Genomic DNA, 21,930 nt, shown 5'->3' with positions numbered 1-21,930 from the left:
TAATGGTAGCTAGTTAGACCTAAAACTATAAATAATTATAGATATAGTTTTCATGTAATAAAATTAAGTTTAGTTTAATTTCAATTATTGTTTTAGATTAAACTCTTAGAATCATTATTCTTCATTAGTTTGATAAATAAAATAGCTAGTTTGTCAATTTCGATTCTTGTCATTTACAATTGTTTAGATATAATTTCCCTTATTACGTAGATAGCTAGACTTAGATTAGTTAGATTATTAATTTAGTATTTGAATCATTGTCTTATTATTCATTAGATTAATAAAATAGTGTTCTCCATAAGTTAGGTTCATTTCCATTAATTGTTTAGTTTCAATTCGTAGATTCAAGTAATTGCCATTATTAGTTTAATTCAATTATTGCATTAGTAGTTTTGAATTGGGTTTAAACAAGCAAAGTTTCAATCTTTATATCATGTCTTGTTTGAATTCCATTGGGAATGATAGCGCGATGATTCTTGGCTAAACCTCCATTGAAGGGGTTGAGAAGCCTTGATGAAAGCTTGATTCCGATTATCGTAGAGTCGTCGTAATTTCCTTTCCACTCTAGAAACGATTAGTTCACCATGAGAATGGGTTTAATCGTTCACATACTAGTTATGAATTGGTAGAAATGCCATGTGTAATTAAGGATTAGGAGTAACCATATTGTCAGAAAGCGCGATTCATTCGAGTACTGACGATTCGCCGTTAGTAGGATTAAGTTGAGTTAAGGTGGAATCAATCCCCTCTAACTCCTTATCATAGAATCAACGTAGCATTCCCATAGTTGTTCTAATAGTCGACTAGTTGCATCTTGTGGGTTGTTGCAACGTAATTCTAGTGCCCACTTCGTAAATCTCTCATTAGACTTTAGAGTTAAAGTACTTATACGTAGAGAACACACATGCGGAAGGACTAGGAGTGGAACGAATCACTCTACTCCACTATATCTCATAGGATTGAGAGTAGAAATCTTTGATAAAATATAGGCACATAAGATAGTTTTAGTTTACTTACGTTTTGAGTTTCATCGTTCATTTCGTAGGTAAACTATTTAATTTTATGGTTTATCAAATGGCGCCGCTGCCATCTTAGTTTCACTTTCGCATTATTTTCATAGTATAAGTACTTTTCTTAAAGTCCCATTAAACCCACCCACCCTTGTTTGATTCATACTGTGGTTGTCCGTTTCAGCATTGAAAAGTTCCGCGAAAAATACACGACCTGAGCGATCGCGCTTCAAAGCGAAGCGACTTCGCGCTTCATAAGCTCCTTCATAAACTGGAACCTTGGAGCGACCCGCCCTAAAACATTGTAACTTGGAGTTACACGGAGCGCGACCCGCCCTAAAAACACTGTAACTTGAGTTACACGGAGGCGATCGCATACTCTAAGCGAGCACACCACCCATACGGTGACTTTTGCCGAATTTCCACAGGTTTGATTCGAACTTCGATTTTTCAAGTTTTTCAGTGTTCTACCTAGTTATATACACTGAACACGCGTAAACAAGACGCTATTCATAAGCGAAGCAAGGACGCAATCAGGTATTCCTTTCTTCCGCACCTCGCATCTCCTGTTAGAGGTTTATACTAGTATATCAGAATTGTTTGGAGTGTTGATGTGTTTAGCAAAATTTGGTCTTAGCCTTGTATGAGATTAAGGTCTGGTCGAACAAAAATACAACAACGTCAACAAACGATTCTATCTAGTACACCATCTACTACACCTCTAGCTACTATTTCACACACACCACCTGACACAATGCCCGACGAAGGAGAGACTCCTCTCTCGGACTTTTATAAAGCCTTGAGCGATAGCCCCAAATCTTGCATCGTTCTAGCAGAATCCATTGGGGATTTCGAATCCCCCCAAATATTTTAATTTGTTACCCGCTTTTCACGGTTTAGACCATGAAAAACCCTATCGGCCATTACGTAGGGATTGAACAAGTCCTAACAACATTCCACCATCCTACGGTTGGTGCGGAACAAATTAAACTCAGGGTATTCCCTTTTACCTTAGCCGATAAGGCGGCGACTTGGGTAACTGCCCAAACGCCTAATTCTGTGGACTCGTGGGCTAAACTTGTACAACTGTTTATGGAACATTTTTACCCACCCCTAAAGACGGATGAGATGTTTTCCAAGATTCATTTCTTTCGACAAAATCCTCATGAATCATTTTTAGAGGCTTGGAATCGTTTCACCGATCTCCTTATAGAGTGTCCACATTATAACTTAGCAAAAGACACGTTAGTTCGTGCCTTTTTCAAAGGATTTCAACATCACCATAAAGAAGCCCTCAACATAATGAATGGGGGTAGTTTTCTAAGTAAAGGAGCCTCGGAGGCTTACAAATTTTTAGAAGAGCAAACTAAACGCAATAATAACTGGGGGGGTAGTGACGATATCCACCGCTCCGCTAGTTCATCAAATACAGTTAAGGCCGCCGGTATGTTTGAAATTAAACACGATCCCGAGCTTAAAACTCTAATCGAATCACTCACTAAAAAGGTAGAGGCCATTTCTGTTCAACAAAAGCCTATCCCCGTCATGAACGTAAATTCAAATCCATGTAGTTTCTGTTGGAGCCCTGAGCATCCCGACTCCCACTGTCCTATAGCCTATGAACAGGCTTGTTCCATTAATAGTGAACCTAACGCCTCTTGGAGACAAAATCCCAACTTCGGTTGGAGAAATAACCAACACGTCACACCTCCAGGGTACAATAATCAATATGTTAGGCCAACGCACAGTTTTAACCAAGTTCCACCACGACAAGGGCGGTCGGGGTAATTTTAATAATTATAACAACTAAGTGCAACCTCGACAAGGTCAAGCACAAGGTCAAGGTAGTTATAATAATTATAATTCTAATAGAGGTATCGTTAGGTAAATAATAATTATCAAAATCCACCCATAAATAATTCACGTGAAATAGTTCATCCACACCACCCGTGACTACTACACCCACACAACGGATCGTCTTGACACCTTCATACAAGTGAGCCAAAACTTTTCCAAACCATGGCTCAATCTAACCAAAGCCTTTCTACAATCCGTTAATAATTTAACCCAACGGTTGGCCCAAGATAAAGCCCAACCCAAAGGTGTGTTTCCGTGTCACGCAATACCTACTCCTAAAATAACAAACACAGCCTTTTGAGGTAACCGATAATACTAGTAATGAATATGAAAATGTAGGTGAGCTAAAGGCCATCACCACTCTCCGATTCGGGCAGAGTGGTTGATAACAAAGTAACTATGCCTATAGTTACCCCCACCAAGAGCCCCTACACCGCTATTTTACTAGATACCGAAATAGAAACTGAAGAGCCTACCAGCGTAGAGGTACGATTTACAACACAACCTAAGAAACGTAAAGCCACGGTTAAACTTCCGGGTGATACCATTGCTAAATATATTTAAACCGCCGTTTCCACAAAAATTAGCCGTGTTAACTAGGGATACTAATTATGAGGAGATTAGGGACGTTTTCAAGAATCTAACTATAAACCTCCCCTTCCTCGAAGCTATTAAAAAGCTACCACACCATGCTAAGTTTCTTAAGGAGTTGGTACTACTAGCGTAAGACCAATATACCAAAAGACGCCTTTTTAACAGAACAATTCCCAACTCTATCTGAACATAATGGAATTGTTAAGTACAAGGACCCTGGTCGTCCTACGGTACAATGCACCTTAGGAGATTCTTATACGACGACCGCGTTATTAGACCTGGGGGCTAGTGTTAACTTGCTCCCATTTTATTTATATAAACAAATAGGTCTAGACGAGATGCAACCCACTAAAATGACGTTGTAATTAGCTGATCGGTCTATTAAGTATCCTAAGGGTGTGGTTGAAAATATGCTGGTAAAAGTTCAGGATTTTTACTATCCGGCTGATTTTGTCATCCTCGATACAGAAGTCGCTAACGACTCTGTCCCGATTATCTTAGGGCGTCCTTTCCTGGCAACTGGCAATGCACTCATTAATTGCCGCGATGGTTCAATGTCCATGTCTTTTGGCCATCTTGTTGTTGAAGTAAATGTTTTTAAATCCCTAGTAAACAAATACTTCAGAAGAACAAAGCATTTGACACCTTCATTTTCAGACTTGAAACAGTCCCTACACACACCATGAATGAGTTTTGTGCTAAACCCACATCCTCATTGTTTACATGCTTTCCTTCTACAACTTATCCATATCCACCATATTCTCCACAACCATTCACTTTTCCACACTTATTCACTAGAACACCCTCTCGTTCAAAAATGAAAAAGAAGGTGCATGCTAGGTTACGTTATAGGGTTATCCGACTTCGCTTTCATTTCACTAGATTGCGTCATAGGAAATCTTGGTGCTTGATTGTGTTTGGATATATTTTCTGTGATATTTATTTATGGAATGATCCACAACTATTTCGGTTGTTGATATATGATAAACTGCATGTTCATACATATGTTAGATAAAGTCTCGAGTATTTGACTATAAATGACTCAATTTGTTGTGTTTGGTGCATTCCTTTCATTTCCAGATATTGGTGAGTGCACCATTAAGGTAACCGGGCCCTCCCTATGGAGTGTGTGGCTGTAAGTACCGGATCTTAAGTCCACATTTAACATAATTCACGTTTTCCACTCTTGCATGTTTTCTCGGATTTTTGAGTCATGTTTCTCTATGGGGTGACTTATGTCTTTCTTGCTTATTGTTTTTCATTATAAAAGTAAATACATACATATATATATATATATATATATATATATATATATATATATATATATATATATATATATATATATATATATATATTAAAGAATAAACATAGTAATCTAGGAAGTCTCGGGAATCTGACTTTAAAAGACCCACTTAAAAAACAAATTTTCTAAACTTTGTTGTAAAAAATTTGTTTGGGGGTGGGGTGTTCGTGTTTCCGTCCTAGAATGTTTTATGTTCCATTAGAGTTGCTTAGGCCGTTTAATTGTATTTCGATCCGGGTTGACATAATCTATGAATTTAGAGTTCAGTCGTTCGCATAACGTACGTCATGCACGCACTTCGAGGCATTTTCCACAATTTTATATGTCATCCACGGTCGGAATAGAGTGTTTTATGGATCATTGGATTAGAAATTCTCTCCTGATCATTTCCATATCTCATTCGCAAAAATCGGACCAGTAACGAAGCGGCAATTTTAGTTTGAAGTTTTGCGAAAAATCGAAAAATTCAAAAATTTCGAATTGGGCTTGGGCCCAACCCGCGCGCACCGGCAGCGCACCCGCGCCCTTGCTCCACGCCAACAGTCGTCCTTCATCTTCTCAAACCGCCATTATCAAACAAAACCAAAACTTCAAAACCTAAATCCAAAAATTAAACAAGAAACCTAATTAAAGCCACGCCTAGATTCAAATCAAGTCCAAATCTTCTCTAAAACCAAACCACCACCAAATCCACCAACTTACATCACCAAAAACCGACGAAAATTAAAAAATTTAAGCTGTCGCGCCACCACCACTGTTTGTTTCAGTCGGTCGACTCAAATTCTAACACCACATCCCATTTAAACCCCCACTACATTCGAACACTAAAATGGCTCAACAACGTCGAATTTTGCCGGAGCAAGCATTTACTGGCGACCACTTCGCGCCGTTTTACGATGACGAAATGATCAGTAGAGACTAGAATAGTTTGTGGTACTCGACCGAAGCCTTTTACCACGAAGACTTAGTCCGACGGTTCTACAACACGAGGGAGTTGGAAGGGACTAGAATTTTTGTTATGGTGGCGAAGAGGAGGAAGGAAGTAACCATCTTTGGGTTGTTGGGACGAGATTCTAGGCATTCGCCTAGAATCCATCTAGATGTCATGTTACAGGAGTCCCAATATAATGGGGTAGAGCCGTTGATGCACGTGATGGTTAGTTCGAAGTGGAACTACAATGCGAGATCGCGATTGTGTTCGCCAGCATCCCTCCGAATCCAACCACCCACCGGCCGCAGCTCGAATGCTGAATTGGTTTGAACGCCTTGGGAAGGAGAAGGTCGGCGACATCGGTCCTGAACTGCCTCCACATTTTATGGATACTCCAGAGCGTAAGCACGAAGTTCTCAGATCTTGGAGTTTTTGCTTAGCATGACTAGGGGAGTAGGGAAGGCTGTTGCACCTCTCCCCCGTGTTGATAACCAAGATCATCTTTGAAGTTGAGAGCAAAGACCCGGCCCGATAGGTCTTACATCACCCTACACCAAAATCCTCGTGATCTATAAGGATTGTGTCCAACGAGTTTGGAGGTTGCCCCGAGGATAGGGTAGAGGGACGAAGGATGGTGGAAATGAGAATGCCGAGGAGGATGGGGAAATGATAATGCCCCGGAGGATGAGGATGACTTGACTTGTTTTGATGCGGATGCCTTGGAGAGGTGTTGGTCCGATGCGTAACGCATGGCCGTAATTCATCGTGGGCGCGTTCACTCAACACTATATCTGCGAAGACCTTCGGACTCGACGGGCTACTATCCATCATAACCGAGATCCGATCCCAGCCGAGGACGAGCGGTGGGAACAGATGAGGCCGAGCTAGAAGCTCGGGCCAGCCCGGCCGACATGCTTGCACGATTCCCACCTCACGGGGATTCTCTTTCGAGGACACACCATCGAGGCACGTGCCGCCGCCGAAAATCTAATGGTGCTGGCCCATCGGAGCCAAGAGCCATCATCCTCGAAGGCGTGTGCCCTCCGCTACCAGTACCGAAGTGGTTAGAGATAGTATCATTTGATGTTTATTTGTAGTTTCATTATTGTTATTTATTTTAATATAAGTTTAATTCCGTAATTTGAATTTTGTAGTGAAATGTACTTCGAATGAAATTTTTAATATAATGAGGTTATTTTCATTGTGCGTGGTTGTTTAATATTGATCCCACCTTCCCAAATTGTTTGGGGGGTGGTGTTATCTATTCCAACATGATTTTTATATGACCCTCGTTTTAGAAGTTATTGCGGAGTCAGGGTGAAAATATGGCCGTTTAGGCAAATCTATGAATAAGTATCATGGTAGGATGAAATCTCGATTAAATAGGTAGATTCTATCCTAAATTCAACCTAAAAGATACTAGGTTTGTTTTAGAATCAAGAATATGAGTTGTTTCCGTTTTTGGTTTGGAAATTTTAGGATTTCCGGAAACCGCCGTAAAAACTTTTGGCAACTTCGATCCGCTTTAGCAACTTAAAACCTATATAAACTTCATTCATTCTACACTCACAACTCACACTACACCTAACCTCCATCACTCACCTTTCACTCCCCACGATTCCCACGTTTTCGTCTCATTTTTCTATCTTTCAAGACCTCGAGCGCTGGCGCTGCTTAGAGAGCCGCGCTACTCGCATGCATTTTTTCAGAATTTTTGTCGAGCGCACTTGCTTCAAGGGTGAGACCAGCCAAACACTGGAATTCAAAATCTTCAGAGCGCTTTTCGGCATACCGACTTCCGTGGACGAGAAAAATTCCGCTTTGTTTATGCGCGGGTTGTTCGGATCATTCGCAGCTATTTGAGCATAATTTTGAGATGACATCTCTTACATTGATACCGAAACAGTCTTCGAAGATTTGTTCCAAAGCACTACTTACGGTGCTTGGTTTTGCTGGGTTTATCACATCGAGGGTGGGAACCGCTTTTATGGTAAGACGATACACTTTATTCTCCAACACTAGCATCTTATTTTTACGATAACTGCATTTTCTTTGAAAGACCAGATGGAGAACAAGTGTTCTCCATCAACATTGATAATGAACCAATGGAAATTACCAGGTTCTTGCTAGCATTTGTTCTTGGACTTGCTATGCCCGTTGAAATACAAGACCCATGGTGTTATTGGGTAGATAATATGTATGTCTACACTTATGAGTTTTTGCATGAGTCGTATGGCGCAAGCATTTTCCGTATCGAGGACCAAGGAGAATATAACGTCGCCTTTGGTAGCCTGTCCATGAACATAGGAACTGTTATGTTTTGGATCATGCTAAACATTTTAGGGAAATGGCGTTTTTCTTCTGTGAATGATGCCACTTGCAGCGTCTTCCTTGCTTTAGCCACGGGACGTATGTGTCATGACCTTCCCCGAATCTTGATGTCTAGTTTAGCTCGATCCCATAGCATGAGGCATAAGTTCCTTCTTATGCCCATTTCTAATTTCCGTATTATGCTATGTTTCTTTCCTCGCTTTTTTGTACACGTTTCACGGATTGGATTACGCCGAATTAATCGTAAGACCCACAAATAGTATTATTCAATCTTTCCGTGCAATGACTTGGCAAAGGGTGGAGGATACACCTCATCGAGGTTGCACCCTACACCCGTCGGATTCAAGTGGCTCTTAATAGGTTAGCAATAATAGATGATAAATGGCGGAAACCCGGCAAATTATCATGGCATGGCAGGACGCGAAGGAACCTCACTTCTTTATAGAAGAAGAGGATGAGGAAGATGATGAGTAATGCGGGAGATAAAGTAAGTTTTAATTCTAGTTAGTGTCTGCTTATGTCCCAAGCAATTTCATTCTTTTTAACCCCATAATGGGTAGAACTCGTATAGAGTTGCGTCATTTTTATTTCCTATATTAGTACGTTCTAACTTTGTTTTGCAGATGTTCCCCGAATTTCACGCATTTCAATGGTATTTTTCCTACCCTCTTTATTTAAAATACTTTGAGGACAAAGCATGCTTCTTGTTTGGGGGCATAGAAACACGTGTAATTAAGGCATCTGTTAGGATATAGATATGTATAATATGCATTTGTTTTCTAGTTAAAATTTCAAAAATTCAAAATATAAATAAATAAGTTATGCTATACACTTAGGAATATTGGTATTGTTTTCTTTCTCTATGCTCTTAACAATCTAGAAGTCTCAATGTAGCTTTTTGCATCGGAATAATTTTTAGAAACTTAGGTTAATATGTAGGTAATAATCTTTGCATCTATCTATAAATATATTACATGAGTATCGATGATCGATTAGCGGTAAGTTTTCAAATCTAGGCTAGAGTACTTATTCTACAAATCTGTGAGAATATAGCCTAAAGCCTTATATGAGCTAAAACATTTGAGAAATGACACAAGGGAGAAGTAAAATCCAGATAGAGATATCACACGTCCACTTGCTTGATCACTAAACCATATCCTAAGCGAGAATTTAGGCCCTCTTTGGATCGATATAGCCAGAAATTCAAACCTATGAATTATTTTCCGCTAGTCGCCCCTCTGAGCCTTTCTTTAGCCTTCCATAAACCACAAATCCTTTACCCTATTACAAAACAAAACAAAATAAAAAATAAACCTACCCAATTTAGATAAGTCTGAGAATAGAATGAGGAAGAAGAAGAAGAGAAAAACCTGTGTAAACAAAAGTTAGTTAATTGCTTCATAAAATAAGGAAAAGAAGTTTCCATCTAAAGAAAAGAAAAATAAAAATAGAAATAAAATAAAAAATCCAAAAAAATAGAATAAAAGGAGTCAAAAGCCAAAGAAAAAGAAAAAAAAATATGGCTAAGGATGGAAACAAAGTGTAGAAGCAAAAAGTGAATAACAAGGTTTCTCTAGTTACATAGTATGAAGATTCTATTATCTCATATTTATCCTTTTTGAATATCCATTTCCTTCCTTTTTAAAGCATCTCCTAATCCCCGCAACACCTAATAAAGACCTGTAGCTCAATTAGGAATAGGTTAGTGTGATAGTAAGTGGCGATGTGTTTGATCGACTCGCTTCCTTGTTGTCATTGAGATTGTAAGGTAAAGTGTGCCCACCGCATTTCGAGTAAATAAACTTGAGTGGAAAAAATCGAGTGTTGTATCTTGACTATTATTGTGAGAACCTACTTAAGGACGCTTATTCGAAGTTTTAGAAAACGAACCCGCTAAGGCGTTTTCATAGTATTACTCATTGTGTATATGTTTATTATAGATGATTGATTATTATGCATATATTAGCTTAGGTTTCGACTTGATTATTCTATATGCATTACTAGTGAGAGGTATAGTTAATTTAGAGCATGAATAAGGAAACAATAGTTTTATTTCTTAGTCGTTGTAGTATAGATGAAGTTTGTGAGTACCTTCACTGGAAAACTCTCACGAGGCTATAACTTCATTCACTAGGGAATTCCTAGTGGTTTAAGGCCTTGTTGCATATGGTCAATGCAATCACACTCAGCGAAACGAGAGTAGATAAAACTCCATTTTTGGTTACTTATTCTAATTTCTCATCTTTGCTTGAGGACAAGCAAAATGCTGTTTGGGGGTGGTTTGATAAGAGCCCAAAACTGTAGTTTTAACCCTGTAACAGTCATACTTTTAGACCAATTATGTGAGTAATAATTAAGAGTTAACACTGATTACGTGTTTTTATACATTTCAGGCTTCAAAGTCCATTATGTGCAGAAATATGCCACTTTAGCGAGATAAAGGAGCAAAGGTCGGTTACTAAGGAGTTCCGTGATTAAAGGTCAAGATTCAAGAAGACAAAGCCTTTCTAAAGCCCGGTCAAAAGCTAAAAAGTCGACGCGGGCATAAACAATACACAAGTCAGCAGAACTTCCGAAGTGCCGTATCTTTGGACTCAGACCTCGGAATGGGGCCTACCTTATGTCAACACGACCGGCTCGGAAAGAGCTTTCCAATGGTCTAAGCCTTGATCTAATAAGAGGGGCAGAAGTGGACGAAAAGTCTATTGAAGCCAACTGCAGCTGAAAAGGCCTTTTTGAATTGAAAGAATTGGGTTTTGGGCCTGATTCTCTGGCCCAAAACATGGCTCCAAGCCCATGCACGATTTTTGGATCTGAAAGTATAAAAACCAAAGCTTAACTCTTTGTTAATGGTAGCTAGTTAGACCTAAAACTATAGATAATTATAGATCTAGTTTTCATGTAATAAAATTAAGTTTAGTTTAATTTCAATTATTGTTTTAGATTAAACTCTTAGAATCATTATTCTTCATTAGTTTGATAAATAAAATAGCTAGTTTGTCAATTTCGATTCTTGTCATTTAAAATTGTTTAGATCTAATTTCCCTTATTATGTAGATAGCTAGACTTAGATTAGTTAGATTATTAATTTAGTATTTGAATCATTGTCTTATTATTCATTAGATTAATAAAATAGTGTTCTCTATAAGTTAGTTTCATTTCCATTAATTGTTTAGTTTCAATTCGTAGATTCAAGTAATTGCCATTATTAGTTTAATTCAATTATTGCATTAGTAGTTTTGAATTGGGTTTAAACAAGCAAAGTTTCAATCTTTATATCATGTCTTGTTTGAATTCCATTGGGAATGATAGCGCGATGATTCTCGGCTAAACCTCCATTGAGGGGGTTGAGAAGCCTTGATGAAAGCTTGATTCCGATTATCGTAGAGTCGTCGTAATTTCCTTTCCACTTTAGGAACTATTAGTTCACCATGAGAATGGGTTTAATTGTTCACATACTAGTTATAAATTGGTAGAAATGTCATGTGTAATTAGGGATTAGGAGTAACCATATTGTTGAAAAAAGTTCAATTCGAGTATCTGACGATTAATTCGTCGTTAGTAGGATTAAGTCGAGTTAAGGTGGAATCAATCCCCCTCTAACTCCTTATCATAGAATCAACGTAGCATTCCCATAGTTGTTCTAATAGTCAACTAGTTGCATCTTGTGGGTAGTTGCATCGTAGTCTAGTTGCCACTTCGTAAATCTCTCATTAGACTTTAGAGTTAAGAGTACTTATACGTAGAGAACACAGCATGCGGAAGGACTAGGAGTGGAACGAATCACTCTACTCCACTATATCTCATAGGATTGAGAGTAGAAATCTTTGATAAAATATAGGCACATAAGATAGTTTTAGTTTACTTACGTTTTGAGTTTCATCGTTCATTTCGTAGGTAAACTATTTAATTTTATGGTTTATCAATATCGCATCACTATTTAATGTTCGACAGAGATCAGCGGAGTCAGTAAGGGAGTATCTTTGTCGATTCAAGGCTGAGACATTGAAGGTTGAAAATTCGGATGAGAGAATTGCAGTGATCACATTTGAAAGATGGCTGCGGCCAGAAACTGGAGTACACCAATCGGTGGTGAAGAACGAGATTGCAACCTTGCATGAACTATACCCACGAGTGGAAAAATATATCAGATATGAGGACAATATGCAGAAAGAATCTAAGAGGTCAGGGAAAGCAGTGCTATCGTTGGAGAAAGACATGGAACACCAAAAGGCAGGCGCGACCGAAAGGAAGGCGGGGGGTACCGCGGATACTCACCAAGGACAGAGAGAAGCCAGGAGGGGATTCGAAGGGAAAATAGAGAAATGAAGCCATACTGCGAGATAGAAGTGACACCGCTGAATAGACCCCTGAGCGAAATATTACCGTTGATCAAGAACCTGCAGGGATATGAAGGGTCGCGGAACATCCCAGGAAAACTACTTGATAAACCTTTTTGCGCCTATCACTAGATACGCAATCATGAGACCGACGACTGTTATGCGCTAAAGTGGATGGTTTAACGTTTGGTGGAAAAAGGGAGGATGAAAGAGTTTGTAAGGGGAGCACAGAATGAGGAGCGTGTGCCGCGCCAGGATCGTATACTAGGAACTATTAATGTGATTTTCAGTGGAGAGGTACTAAGTCATAATGCCCATAGAGACAGAGTAAGGAGGACCGCGAGCATCCAACAAATCAATGATGGGTCAGACAGGCCGCGACCTAGGGTAGGGTCAGCGGAAGACAGAGATAGGATTGTTTTTAGCAGTGCGGATCTACGGGTATTGGATTCCCCCCATGAAGACGCGTTGGTCATCACAGTAGCAATGGGCAATTATATGATGAAGATGGTGTTGATTGATTGTGGTAGTGCAGTGGATTTGCTGTTTAAAGGAGCTTTGGAAGAAATAGGGATTGATCTTAGGCAATTGAGGCCGCCGCGAACCAATTTATATGGGTTCAATGGGAGTATGATGGAGCCCATGGGAGAACTCTTATTGTCGGTAACCATGGGACCAATGACGATTATCGTGCGGTTTATGGTGGTAGATTCTTCTTCTCAGTACAACGCAATTTTATGGAGACGGTGGATTCATGAGATGAAGGTTGTCCCGTCGACGTACTTCCAAGTGATACGGTTTCCTACCCCGACAGGCATGTGTGAAGTTCGTGGAGATCAGGTGACAGCCAAGAACAGCCATCGGGGTACAGTGAAACGGTTAATCCGCGGACCAGAAGAGGAGAACTCAAACCCTAGGAAGAGGCAAGCATAACAATTACAGTGTACCGCTGGGGAAAGGGAAGAGGAGTCAGTGGTGGGGACGAAAACACTTGATGAGATTGAAGTAGTAAATATAGGGGAGGGGGAGGAAGAGAAGTTCACATCGGTAGGGTCCAGTTTGTCGGAGGAATGGAAAAGTAAGTTAATACAATTCTTGTCAAAAAACAAAGATGTGTTTGCATTGGTAATAGAAGATGTCACAAGATTAGATCCAGAGTTTGCGTGTCATAAGTTACACATGAAGGAAGATGCCAAGCCAGTGAGGCAGCGAATGCGGAGCATTAGACCGAAATATGCGGAGGGCATCCGTGAGGAGGTTGTACGGTTGAAAAGAGTTGGAATAATACGAGAAGTGGAATTTACAGATTGGATATCCAATGTGGTCGCGGTACCAAAGAAGAATGGCAAAGTCTGGATGTGCGTCGACTTTACAGATGTGAATGTGGAGTGCCCGAAGAATAGTTATCCTATGCCGCGGGTGGATGAATTGGTGGATAGGACCGCAGGATTCAAGATATTTTTCATTCATGGATGCATCTATGGGGTACAATCAAGTCGTAATGTACAGCCAGATCAGGAGAAGACGACATTTGTTGTAGAAGGCAGCACATATTGCTATACGAGGATGCCATTTGGATTGAAGAATGCAATAACCACTTTTCAGCGGTTGGGGGAGAAAATGTTCGAAAGCAAGATTCAGAAGGGGATAGAAATATACATAGATGACATGGTGGAAAAAAGTATGTCTGAGACAGAACACTTAGAGGGATTAAGGGAAACGTTCGGGATACCGCAGAAATATAATTTGAAGTTGAATCCAGAGAAGTGCACATTTGGAGTGACCACAGGAAAGTTCTTGGGCTACATTGTTACTCATCGGGGAATAGAGGCCAATCAAGAACAGATAAGAGCATTAGTGGAGATGCTGTCACCACAGAATGTCACAAAGGTGAAGCGACTTGCTGAAAGGGTCGCGACATTGAATAGATTTATTTCCAAGTCTTCTGACAAATGTAGACCTACCGCTATATCGGTTATTGAGAAGCACCCCTGATTTCTTGTGGACATCAGAATGTGAGGAGCCATTTCAAGAGAAGAGATATTTGGGCAAGGCTCCCTTGCTGTCAAGACCAGAGCAGGGGGAGAAGTTATACCTGTATTTAGGAGCCACAGAGTATGCGGTTAGTTCGGTTCTTGTCCGGCTAGTCGACCGAGTGGAGAAGGCGGTGTATTTTCAAAGCAAAACATTGTTGGATGCCGAGACGCGGTACAACAGAATGGAGAAGTATGCCATTGCTTTAATCTTCTCAGTCCTGAAACTGAAACCTTACTTCGAGTCACACTCGGTGGTGGTGGTGGTGACGAACCTGCCTCTCAAGCAAGCATTACAGAGAAGTCAGGCCGAATGTTGAAATGGGCAGTGATGCTTAGCTCATACGAAATACAATATCAGATAAGAACAGTGGAGAAGGCGCAGGCAGTAGTAGAGTTTCTGGCAGAATTCCCCGCCGAGGATCCCATATGGGGAGAGGAGATGGTCATGGAATCAGAGAAGGATGTAGAGCCCAATCTACTAGACCCTTGGGATAAGAAGAATGGGTGGAGAGCATTCCATGCGGATGGATCCGCCCACGGATGCATCTGTGGCATAGGGTCAGGCTTTGGTCACACCTGACAATAACATAATAGAACTGACCATGAAACTAGGATTTGCGGCATCTAGTAACGAAGCAGAGTGTGAGGCAGTTATAGCGGGATTGAGAATGGATGAGGACTTAGGAGTGAAGGAATTGACCGTGTATTCCGACTCGAACCTAGTGGTATGTCAGGCAAATGGTGGGTTCGTTGTTCTATGTCTGCAAATGGCGAAGTACTTAAAGGTAGTGCACCAAAGGGCCAACAAGTTTGCGAAGCTCAAGTTTGTACACTTGGGGCGCGGTGAGAATAGACACGCAGACGCTCTGGCGTACGTGGCTGCAGCCATGCCTGGGTCAGAGGAAAGAACAATACGGGTAGAAAGATTAGAGAAGCTAAGCACGGAGGAATTGATAGAGGTGTGTTAGATTATTGAAGAGGAATAGGGATGGATGGACCCCATTAAGTATTTCTTGGAGGGAAATAAGGTGATAGACAAGAAGAAAAAAAGAAGGTTGGAACAGGCCTCTCAGAGATATGTTCTATTGGAAGGGGAGTTATACCAAAAGAACTTCAATGGGCCATTGTTGAAATGTCGAGGACCGCGCGGTTAGCCTTGGAGGTGCTGGCAGAATTGTATGAGGGGGAATGTGGGAGCCACTCCACTGGGAGGACTACGACACACCGACTGCTGATGTAGGGCTACTTCTGGCCCCATATGAAAAAGGATACGGTAGCGTTCGCTAAGAGGTGTGACAAGTGCTAGATATTTTCACAATTGATATTCGCCCTCGCAGAACTCCTGCATAATGTCTCAAGTCCGTGGCCTTTTGTTATGTGGGCGATGGATATCGTAGGACCATTACCCATGGCTAGCGGTAAAAGGAGATATATGCTAGCAGCCACGGACTACTTCACTAAATGGATAGAGGTCGTACCTTTGCAACAGGTTAAGGAGCCACAAGTGATTAAGTTTCTATGGGAAAACATCATATGCCGGTTTGGACTGTCGTATGCCATCATCACAGACAATGAGACACAGTTCACAGAAGCAAAGGTGACTAAGTTCCTGCAGGCGTACAAGGTGAAACAGGGGTTCTCGGCCCCCCTACAATCCTGAGGGTAATGGACAGGCAGAATCTTCCAACAAAACGATAATGAACAACCTTAAGAAAAAGTTGGAAGACAAGAAGGGCGCGTGGGCAGACGAGTTGAACCATGTTCTTTGGGCTTATAGAACTACACCCCGGACCACCACCAAGGAAACACCATTTGCCTTGGCCTACGGCGTTGAGGCCGTAATTCCTTCGGAGATGGTGGCAGCCACCATGCGAACTAAGGCCATGGAGGAGGGGTCGAACTGGCTTATCTTGGCAGGGGACTTGAATCTGGCGGAAGAGAGAAGAGACTCAGCATGCACCCAGTTAGAAGAGTATCATAGGCGACTACAGAGGCAATATAACAAGCGGGTCAGACTGCGGCAATTCAAGATGGGAGAATTGGTGCTCCGCCGAGTGACTCCAAGTACAAAGAATGAAAAGGATGGGAAGTTGGGTCCAAACTGGAAAGGGCCATACACTGTGGTGGATGTAGGAGGGTCTGGTACTTATAAGCTACGAACAATGGAAGGAAAACTGATAAAGAAGCCTTGGAATGTAAGAATGTTGAATTTTTTTTGCAATTGAATGTAATGAAGTTGCCGTGCAATGTAAGAAAAGTCCAGAGCTAAGGACTAGAGCTGTATGAAAATATAAAATCACAGCACTTTTGTGAAACGAAATTTGTTGCTATGTGTGATGTCTAAGTAGTAATGCGGATAAAGAACCAGAGATCTGAGAGACACATGGGGCAATGAGAGCGACCCCATTGGGCTTCTACATCCATCAGAGGGAGAAGCTGTGGAGGGAATGAGCCCTTCACTGACACTAGAGCTAGAGGAAGCCTGGAACAAGATGAGTTGTTCCAGCAGGTCATGGGATGACCGAGCCCGCGGAGCGGGGTGAGCCCTCCGGAGATCAAAGATGCAAGAGACACATGGGGCAATGAAAGTAACCCCATCGGGCTTCTACGCCCATCAGAGGGAGATGCAGTAGAGGGGATGATCCCTTCGCTGATACTAGAGCTACGCTCGTCAGAGGGAGAAGCAGCGGAGGGGATAAGCCCTTCGCTGACACTAGAGCTGGAGGGAGCCTGGAACAAGATGAGTTGTTCCAACAGGTCATGGCATGATTGAGCCCACGGAGTGGGATAAACCCTCCGCGGATCAGAGATGCAAGAAATACATGGGGCAAATAAATTGGCCTACGTTTGACTGCACCGTCTGACTGGGCACTCCGCACAACTCAGTAGAGTCGGCGGATTGCCTTAATGAGATGAGGAAAACTTCGGGGGTGAAAATCTTAGGAATGCGCTAAGGAGAGGGCAAGGGACTGACCAGAGGTGTGGAGAAGTACATGGGGGTATACTTTGCAAGTCAAACAAGTAGATAAAGCTCGAAGATAAAAAGACAACATACATGTCAAGCGTAATCAAACATCACAATCACTAAACATGGGGTGAATCAAATCGCGAGTTAGTAACAAGGTTTTAATACAAAAGAGGTCTAGGGCATTCCCTAGGTGGACTCATCAACAATCATCTCCTCGGTAGTTCCTTCAGCAATGGCAGCGGGGGTCTCATCAATGGCTGTCGCAGGGGAGGGGTCTTCTCCCATCATAGGGTTTGCGGGAGTGACATCAGGGGCCGAGACTCCTTCCCTGGCGATCTTAGGGAATTCGATCACCGGGGTGGCAGGTCTTTCGGGGAGAAGGCGGCCTTCCTGTGTGAGCCGCTCAAGCTCTTCCTGGATCTTCTTGGCCACCCTCTTATTAGCCAGGGCCTTGAAGCGGTCGCGAAGAACCGTCATGTCCGATTGGTGCTGCTCCAGCAGCTTGGTGGTATCATCCTTATGGGTCTGCCTGAGGACGTCCACAGTCTTCTGGTGCTGTAGGGTGAGGGCGTCCAAGTTGAGCTGGTGTTGTTGGAGGAACGTTTCCCTTTGACGACTCAGGCGCTCATTGACCGTATCCATGTATCATCCATGAGATGACTCCGCAGACTTGAGTTCATCCTGTGCCTTGACTTTGGCCAAATTAGCAGCAGCCAGATTTGATTGAAGTCTGGCATAGGCAGCTCTTAAGCCAGCTGGGCCGTTAAGTTCTTGCTCTAAGGCTGTCACCTTAGTCTTGGCACTGAACAGGCCGCGGATCATAAAGGAGATGTCCAGGCTCACCTGGAGGTCAAAGAGGAAGATGGATAAAAAAAAAATAGAGAGAGAAAGTTGTACCCTTTCCCAGTTGGTGTACAACGAAGTGTGGTGCTGGTCGAACGAACCCCCATTTGCGTAGGCTATGTCCTTGGGCAGGTGAGCATTGTAAAACAAGGAGGAGGCTACAACGACATTGTCCAGAGCGGAGTCCGCTATATTCACCCTACGGTCGCGCACCTTGAATATGGGACATAAGTCCTCTGCAGTTACAAGTGCGGATGCTGGGGCGGTAGACTGAGTTGGTTCTTTGCCAGGTCGGCGTGTGCGGGGGGAGGAGACAGCAGGGTGAGGGGGTGAAGAGTTAGGGGCTTGTTCCTCAGATATGGAGGCCGGCCTGTTGAGTGGTAGGGGCGGGCTCTTCGGATGTTGAGGTCCATGGCTTCTTGGATGGTGGCTGGTCGATAGGTGCCCGCTTTTCTGTGGAAGGAACCTCCTTCACATCATCGTCAGAATCACTGTCAAACAATTTTTGCTTGTGGACATCCATGTCTTCAGGAGGGGAGCAGGGAGATCGAGGCGTACTGATCGTCCCAATGAGAGATAGAGCGGTAAGAAGGGACGTCTTCGGGAGCAGAGTAGAGGGAAGGGTCTTGAGAGTCAAGGGAGGGGGCGAGTGTGAGGAGGTTCGGGGAGGATGGCGATGAGAATTATGGGTGCGAGATCTCTTCTTTGGAGGAGGAGACGCTTGGGGTTTTCGCTCCTTGGGAGGGGGAGGACGGAAAAAGGGACCTGATAAGCCGCGAAAAGTGTTGAGATCGGGGATGGGCAATAAGGGAGTAGTGGTGGTGGGATGTATACCTAGGAGATCAGCCTGGGCAGAACCAAGGTCGCGGCGCCGGGCAAAGATAGGACAAGAGATGCTAGCATAGATCCTGGATTTAGAGTCTGGCTGCCAACCTGCAAATAAGAACAATCACGGTTTAGTGGACAAAATGGAAAACACATCAAGAAATGAGGAAAGAACTGCGATACTCACCACGAAATCGGAAAGTGAGGTAATTAAGAGTTAGGGAGGAGGGAATGTCCGCGGACAGAAAGTTTCCTGATACATATAGCGGATAGTGGTGCCATACTTTGTCTGAAGTGGTAACCCTAAGGACAAAAGATTGTTTCTTGGGGAGTACACAGAAAGACTGGTACCCTATGCTGACGTCTTTGGTGCTGGTTTTGAGGTAATAGTGAGAGTAGATATCGCGGCTTGTGATTTTGGGTTCCCCTGCCCTATTATAAGAGTTCGCGGCATACATTATTCGCCAGAAATTTCCTATGCTTTGGCAAGGGGGAATGTTAAAATGGTTACAAACTTTGACATCCAGGAGAGTGAGGGGAAGCCGTAGACCGGCAATAATTTGGACTACAGTAATAACAAGGGAGCTCGGACGGCGGGGAACTAAGTGTGGATAGTGTGTGACAGAGGACGTGTGCTCCAACATTACATCGGCTGGGACGCCGTAGGTGGCTCTAATTGCATCTAAATTAGGTCTACGAGACCGAGGGGGAGGTGGCAATAAAGGGGCGAGACGACCGGAAGTGGAGGGTACCGCAGTGGAGGCAGGAGGAGGGGGAGATACTACACTTGCGGATCGGGAAGAGGAATAGCCGCCGGATTCACGGTCCGACATCGAAAAGGGAGATGAATAGATTCTAGAGGTTGAACTACTTCAAAAAAAAAAAAAAAGGTTCAAACTAAAGGAGAGAGGGCCTAGAAAACATACAAATCAAGGGGTGAGAGAGATGGTGAGCTCGTGGAAGGTGTCTGGAAGCAAAGAGAGGTGTCGAAGAGACCACTATTATGAAGCGCAAACAAACTGCTGAAGGATCGGAGGAGAGGAAAATGAAGGGCTGGAGCAAGGTGAGGGAAGAAGAAGAGACAATGAAAAAGAAAATAAAGTGAGGGAAGAAGAAGAAGGAGTGGGGTTTAAATAGGCCGAGGATAAAAGGGTCATTTTAGGGTGGTGATGAAATCGAAGCATCGGCAGGGGGTCCAGCCAAAGGGTGACATGTAAGAACACAGGAAATGAGGAGCTGCCAAAAAACGTGAGTGATGAGTACCTGTCACATCACACGCATATCAATGAGGACGAATATTAGATGGAAAGGATACAAAGTGATGGAAGTTCTCGATCCCGGGCCAATTATATGGCCGCAAAATCGAGAAGGGGCATTTGTAGTAGCCCGTTATAGAATAGTGGACTGGGTCAAAGACAAAAAGGGGGTGTAACAGGGAAGGCTAGGGAGTATGGGATCATGTCCGCGAAACCCTAGACCACGAACGTGGCACTGGTACGGCTATAAGATGCACCAATGGATGGAAGGAGAGATGGACGATCCGGATTGGGCGACCCAGTAAAGGGAAGGAGACCAAGTCAGCGAGACGAAGAATGGTATGCATCTTAATAAAATAACTCGGAGAGCAGGGAAACCTAGCTGCGGAACCCTAGACCGCGGACGTGGCATATGTACGGCAGAAAAGGTAATCATCAGATGAGAGGACAGATGAACGATCGATATCCAAAGGGGAAGGGGTATAAGAAGAAGAAGATAGAGATAGAGAAAGTGGGGCCGGAAGAGTGAAGGGGAAAGAAAGAAAAAGGAAGACAAGAAAAGAAAGAGAGAGAGAGAGTGAGAAAGGAGAGTGAGTTATTGTAAGTTGAGAGTTTTGGTTCATACAAGTACATAAATTGATTAATGGTTACTGTAAATGTTGTGGTCAAACTAGGTAGTTATATATGCGTTTTTATTTTGAATTGACTATGATTGTTTGTGTAGTGAGATGTGGGCTGTCGAAGCTTTGAAGAATCTGTTAATGGCGACGCCTGTCCTGTTTAATTTGGTTTGAACTCTTGTTGTTGGGTTTTTTTAAATGTGTTGATTTGAGGGTAGTATTTGATGTTAGAATGGGTGCTGGAGAAGGGGCAATTGAAGCTTGAAGAAGCATTAATGGCCGCCAAAATGCGATTTTTGAGAAGGGAGGGAATCACGATTTTGTGGTATAGGCATATTGGGTTTTTGTAAGGGTTAAAACCGAGTGGTTTAATAGTGGTGGCGAGTGGTGGCTGCTGTGGTGGTGGAGGCGCTGGTGAGGGAGGAAGAAGATGACCAGCAAAATTCTTTTGTTGTTGGACTTGGGCCGAATCAGTAGGTGGGCTTGAATGTTTTAAAATTTTAGATTTCACTTTTGGACTTAAGTTTTAGAATTTGGGCCTTAGTCTTTGGGCTTTTGGGTTAGATGAGTTTAGGACTGGTTGACTGCTGTTGACCCTTGGCAAGTTGACTTTGACTGTTGACCAAGGTTGACTTTGACCAGTTGACCCCATTTGACCTTTGACTTGGCTAAGATTAGGTCTATTATGATAAGTCTAGGGCTATTAGCGTGCTTGGCTTTAGGCTAAGACATTTATATATATACGTGTGTACGTGTATTAACTAATATGTGATATTTCAGTCTTTTATGATATACGATGCTATGACACTTAGACATCAATTTAATTAATAACGTGTAAACAATAATACGTGAAACAAGATACTCCTCCGTTTTCTGAAATAATATATACAATAAAGTTTAATAATGTGTAAACAAATTTACCACACCCTTTAGAACTCTCAACGCCTCAAGTTTTGGAAATGAGATTTTATGACTGATGATGTCATATGCTAGGTGGGCATTTATAGAATGTGCCA

General features: G+C 42.5%; 2 protein-coding genes across 2 annotated transcripts; both read left to right on the top strand.

Moving 5' to 3' along the window:
• The first annotated feature begins 12,570 nt into the window (after positions 1 to 12,570).
• LOC147498719 (uncharacterized) lies at positions 12,571 to 13,299 on the top strand. The gene has a single exon (XM_086563324.1). It carries the CDS (start codon positions 12,571 to 12,573, stop codon positions 13,297 to 13,299), a length of 729 nt encoding a protein of 242 aa, XP_086419450.1.
• A 2,800-nt stretch (positions 13,300 to 16,099) lies between these two features.
• LOC147498718 (uncharacterized) lies at positions 16,100 to 16,627 on the top strand. Its single transcript, XM_086563323.1, has one exon. The coding sequence runs from the start codon at positions 16,100 to 16,102 to the stop codon at positions 16,625 to 16,627; it is 528 nt and encodes a 175-aa protein (XP_086419449.1).
• The last annotated feature ends 5,303 nt before the right edge of the window (positions 16,628 to 21,930 follow it).

Source organism: Coptis chinensis, chromosome 5 (assembly GCF_015680905.1).
Source record: "Coptis chinensis isolate HL-2020 chromosome 5, ASM1568090v1, whole genome shotgun sequence".
In the NCBI taxonomy this organism is placed as follows: Eukaryota; Viridiplantae; Streptophyta; class Magnoliopsida; order Ranunculales; family Ranunculaceae; genus Coptis; species Coptis chinensis.
Note: the sequence above shows the minus strand (reverse complement) of the source record. Positions and strands in the feature narration are given on the sequence as shown.

Bases quoted from the DNA above. Each gene is read 5' to 3' on its own strand.
- LOC147498719 (XM_086563324.1), top strand. From the start codon at position 12,571: ATGAAAGAGTTTGTAAGGGGAGCACAGAATGAGGAGCGTGTGCCGCGC.
- LOC147498718 (XM_086563323.1), top strand. From the start codon at position 16,100: ATGAACAACCTTAAGAAAAAGTTGGAAGACAAGAAGGGCGCGTGGGCA.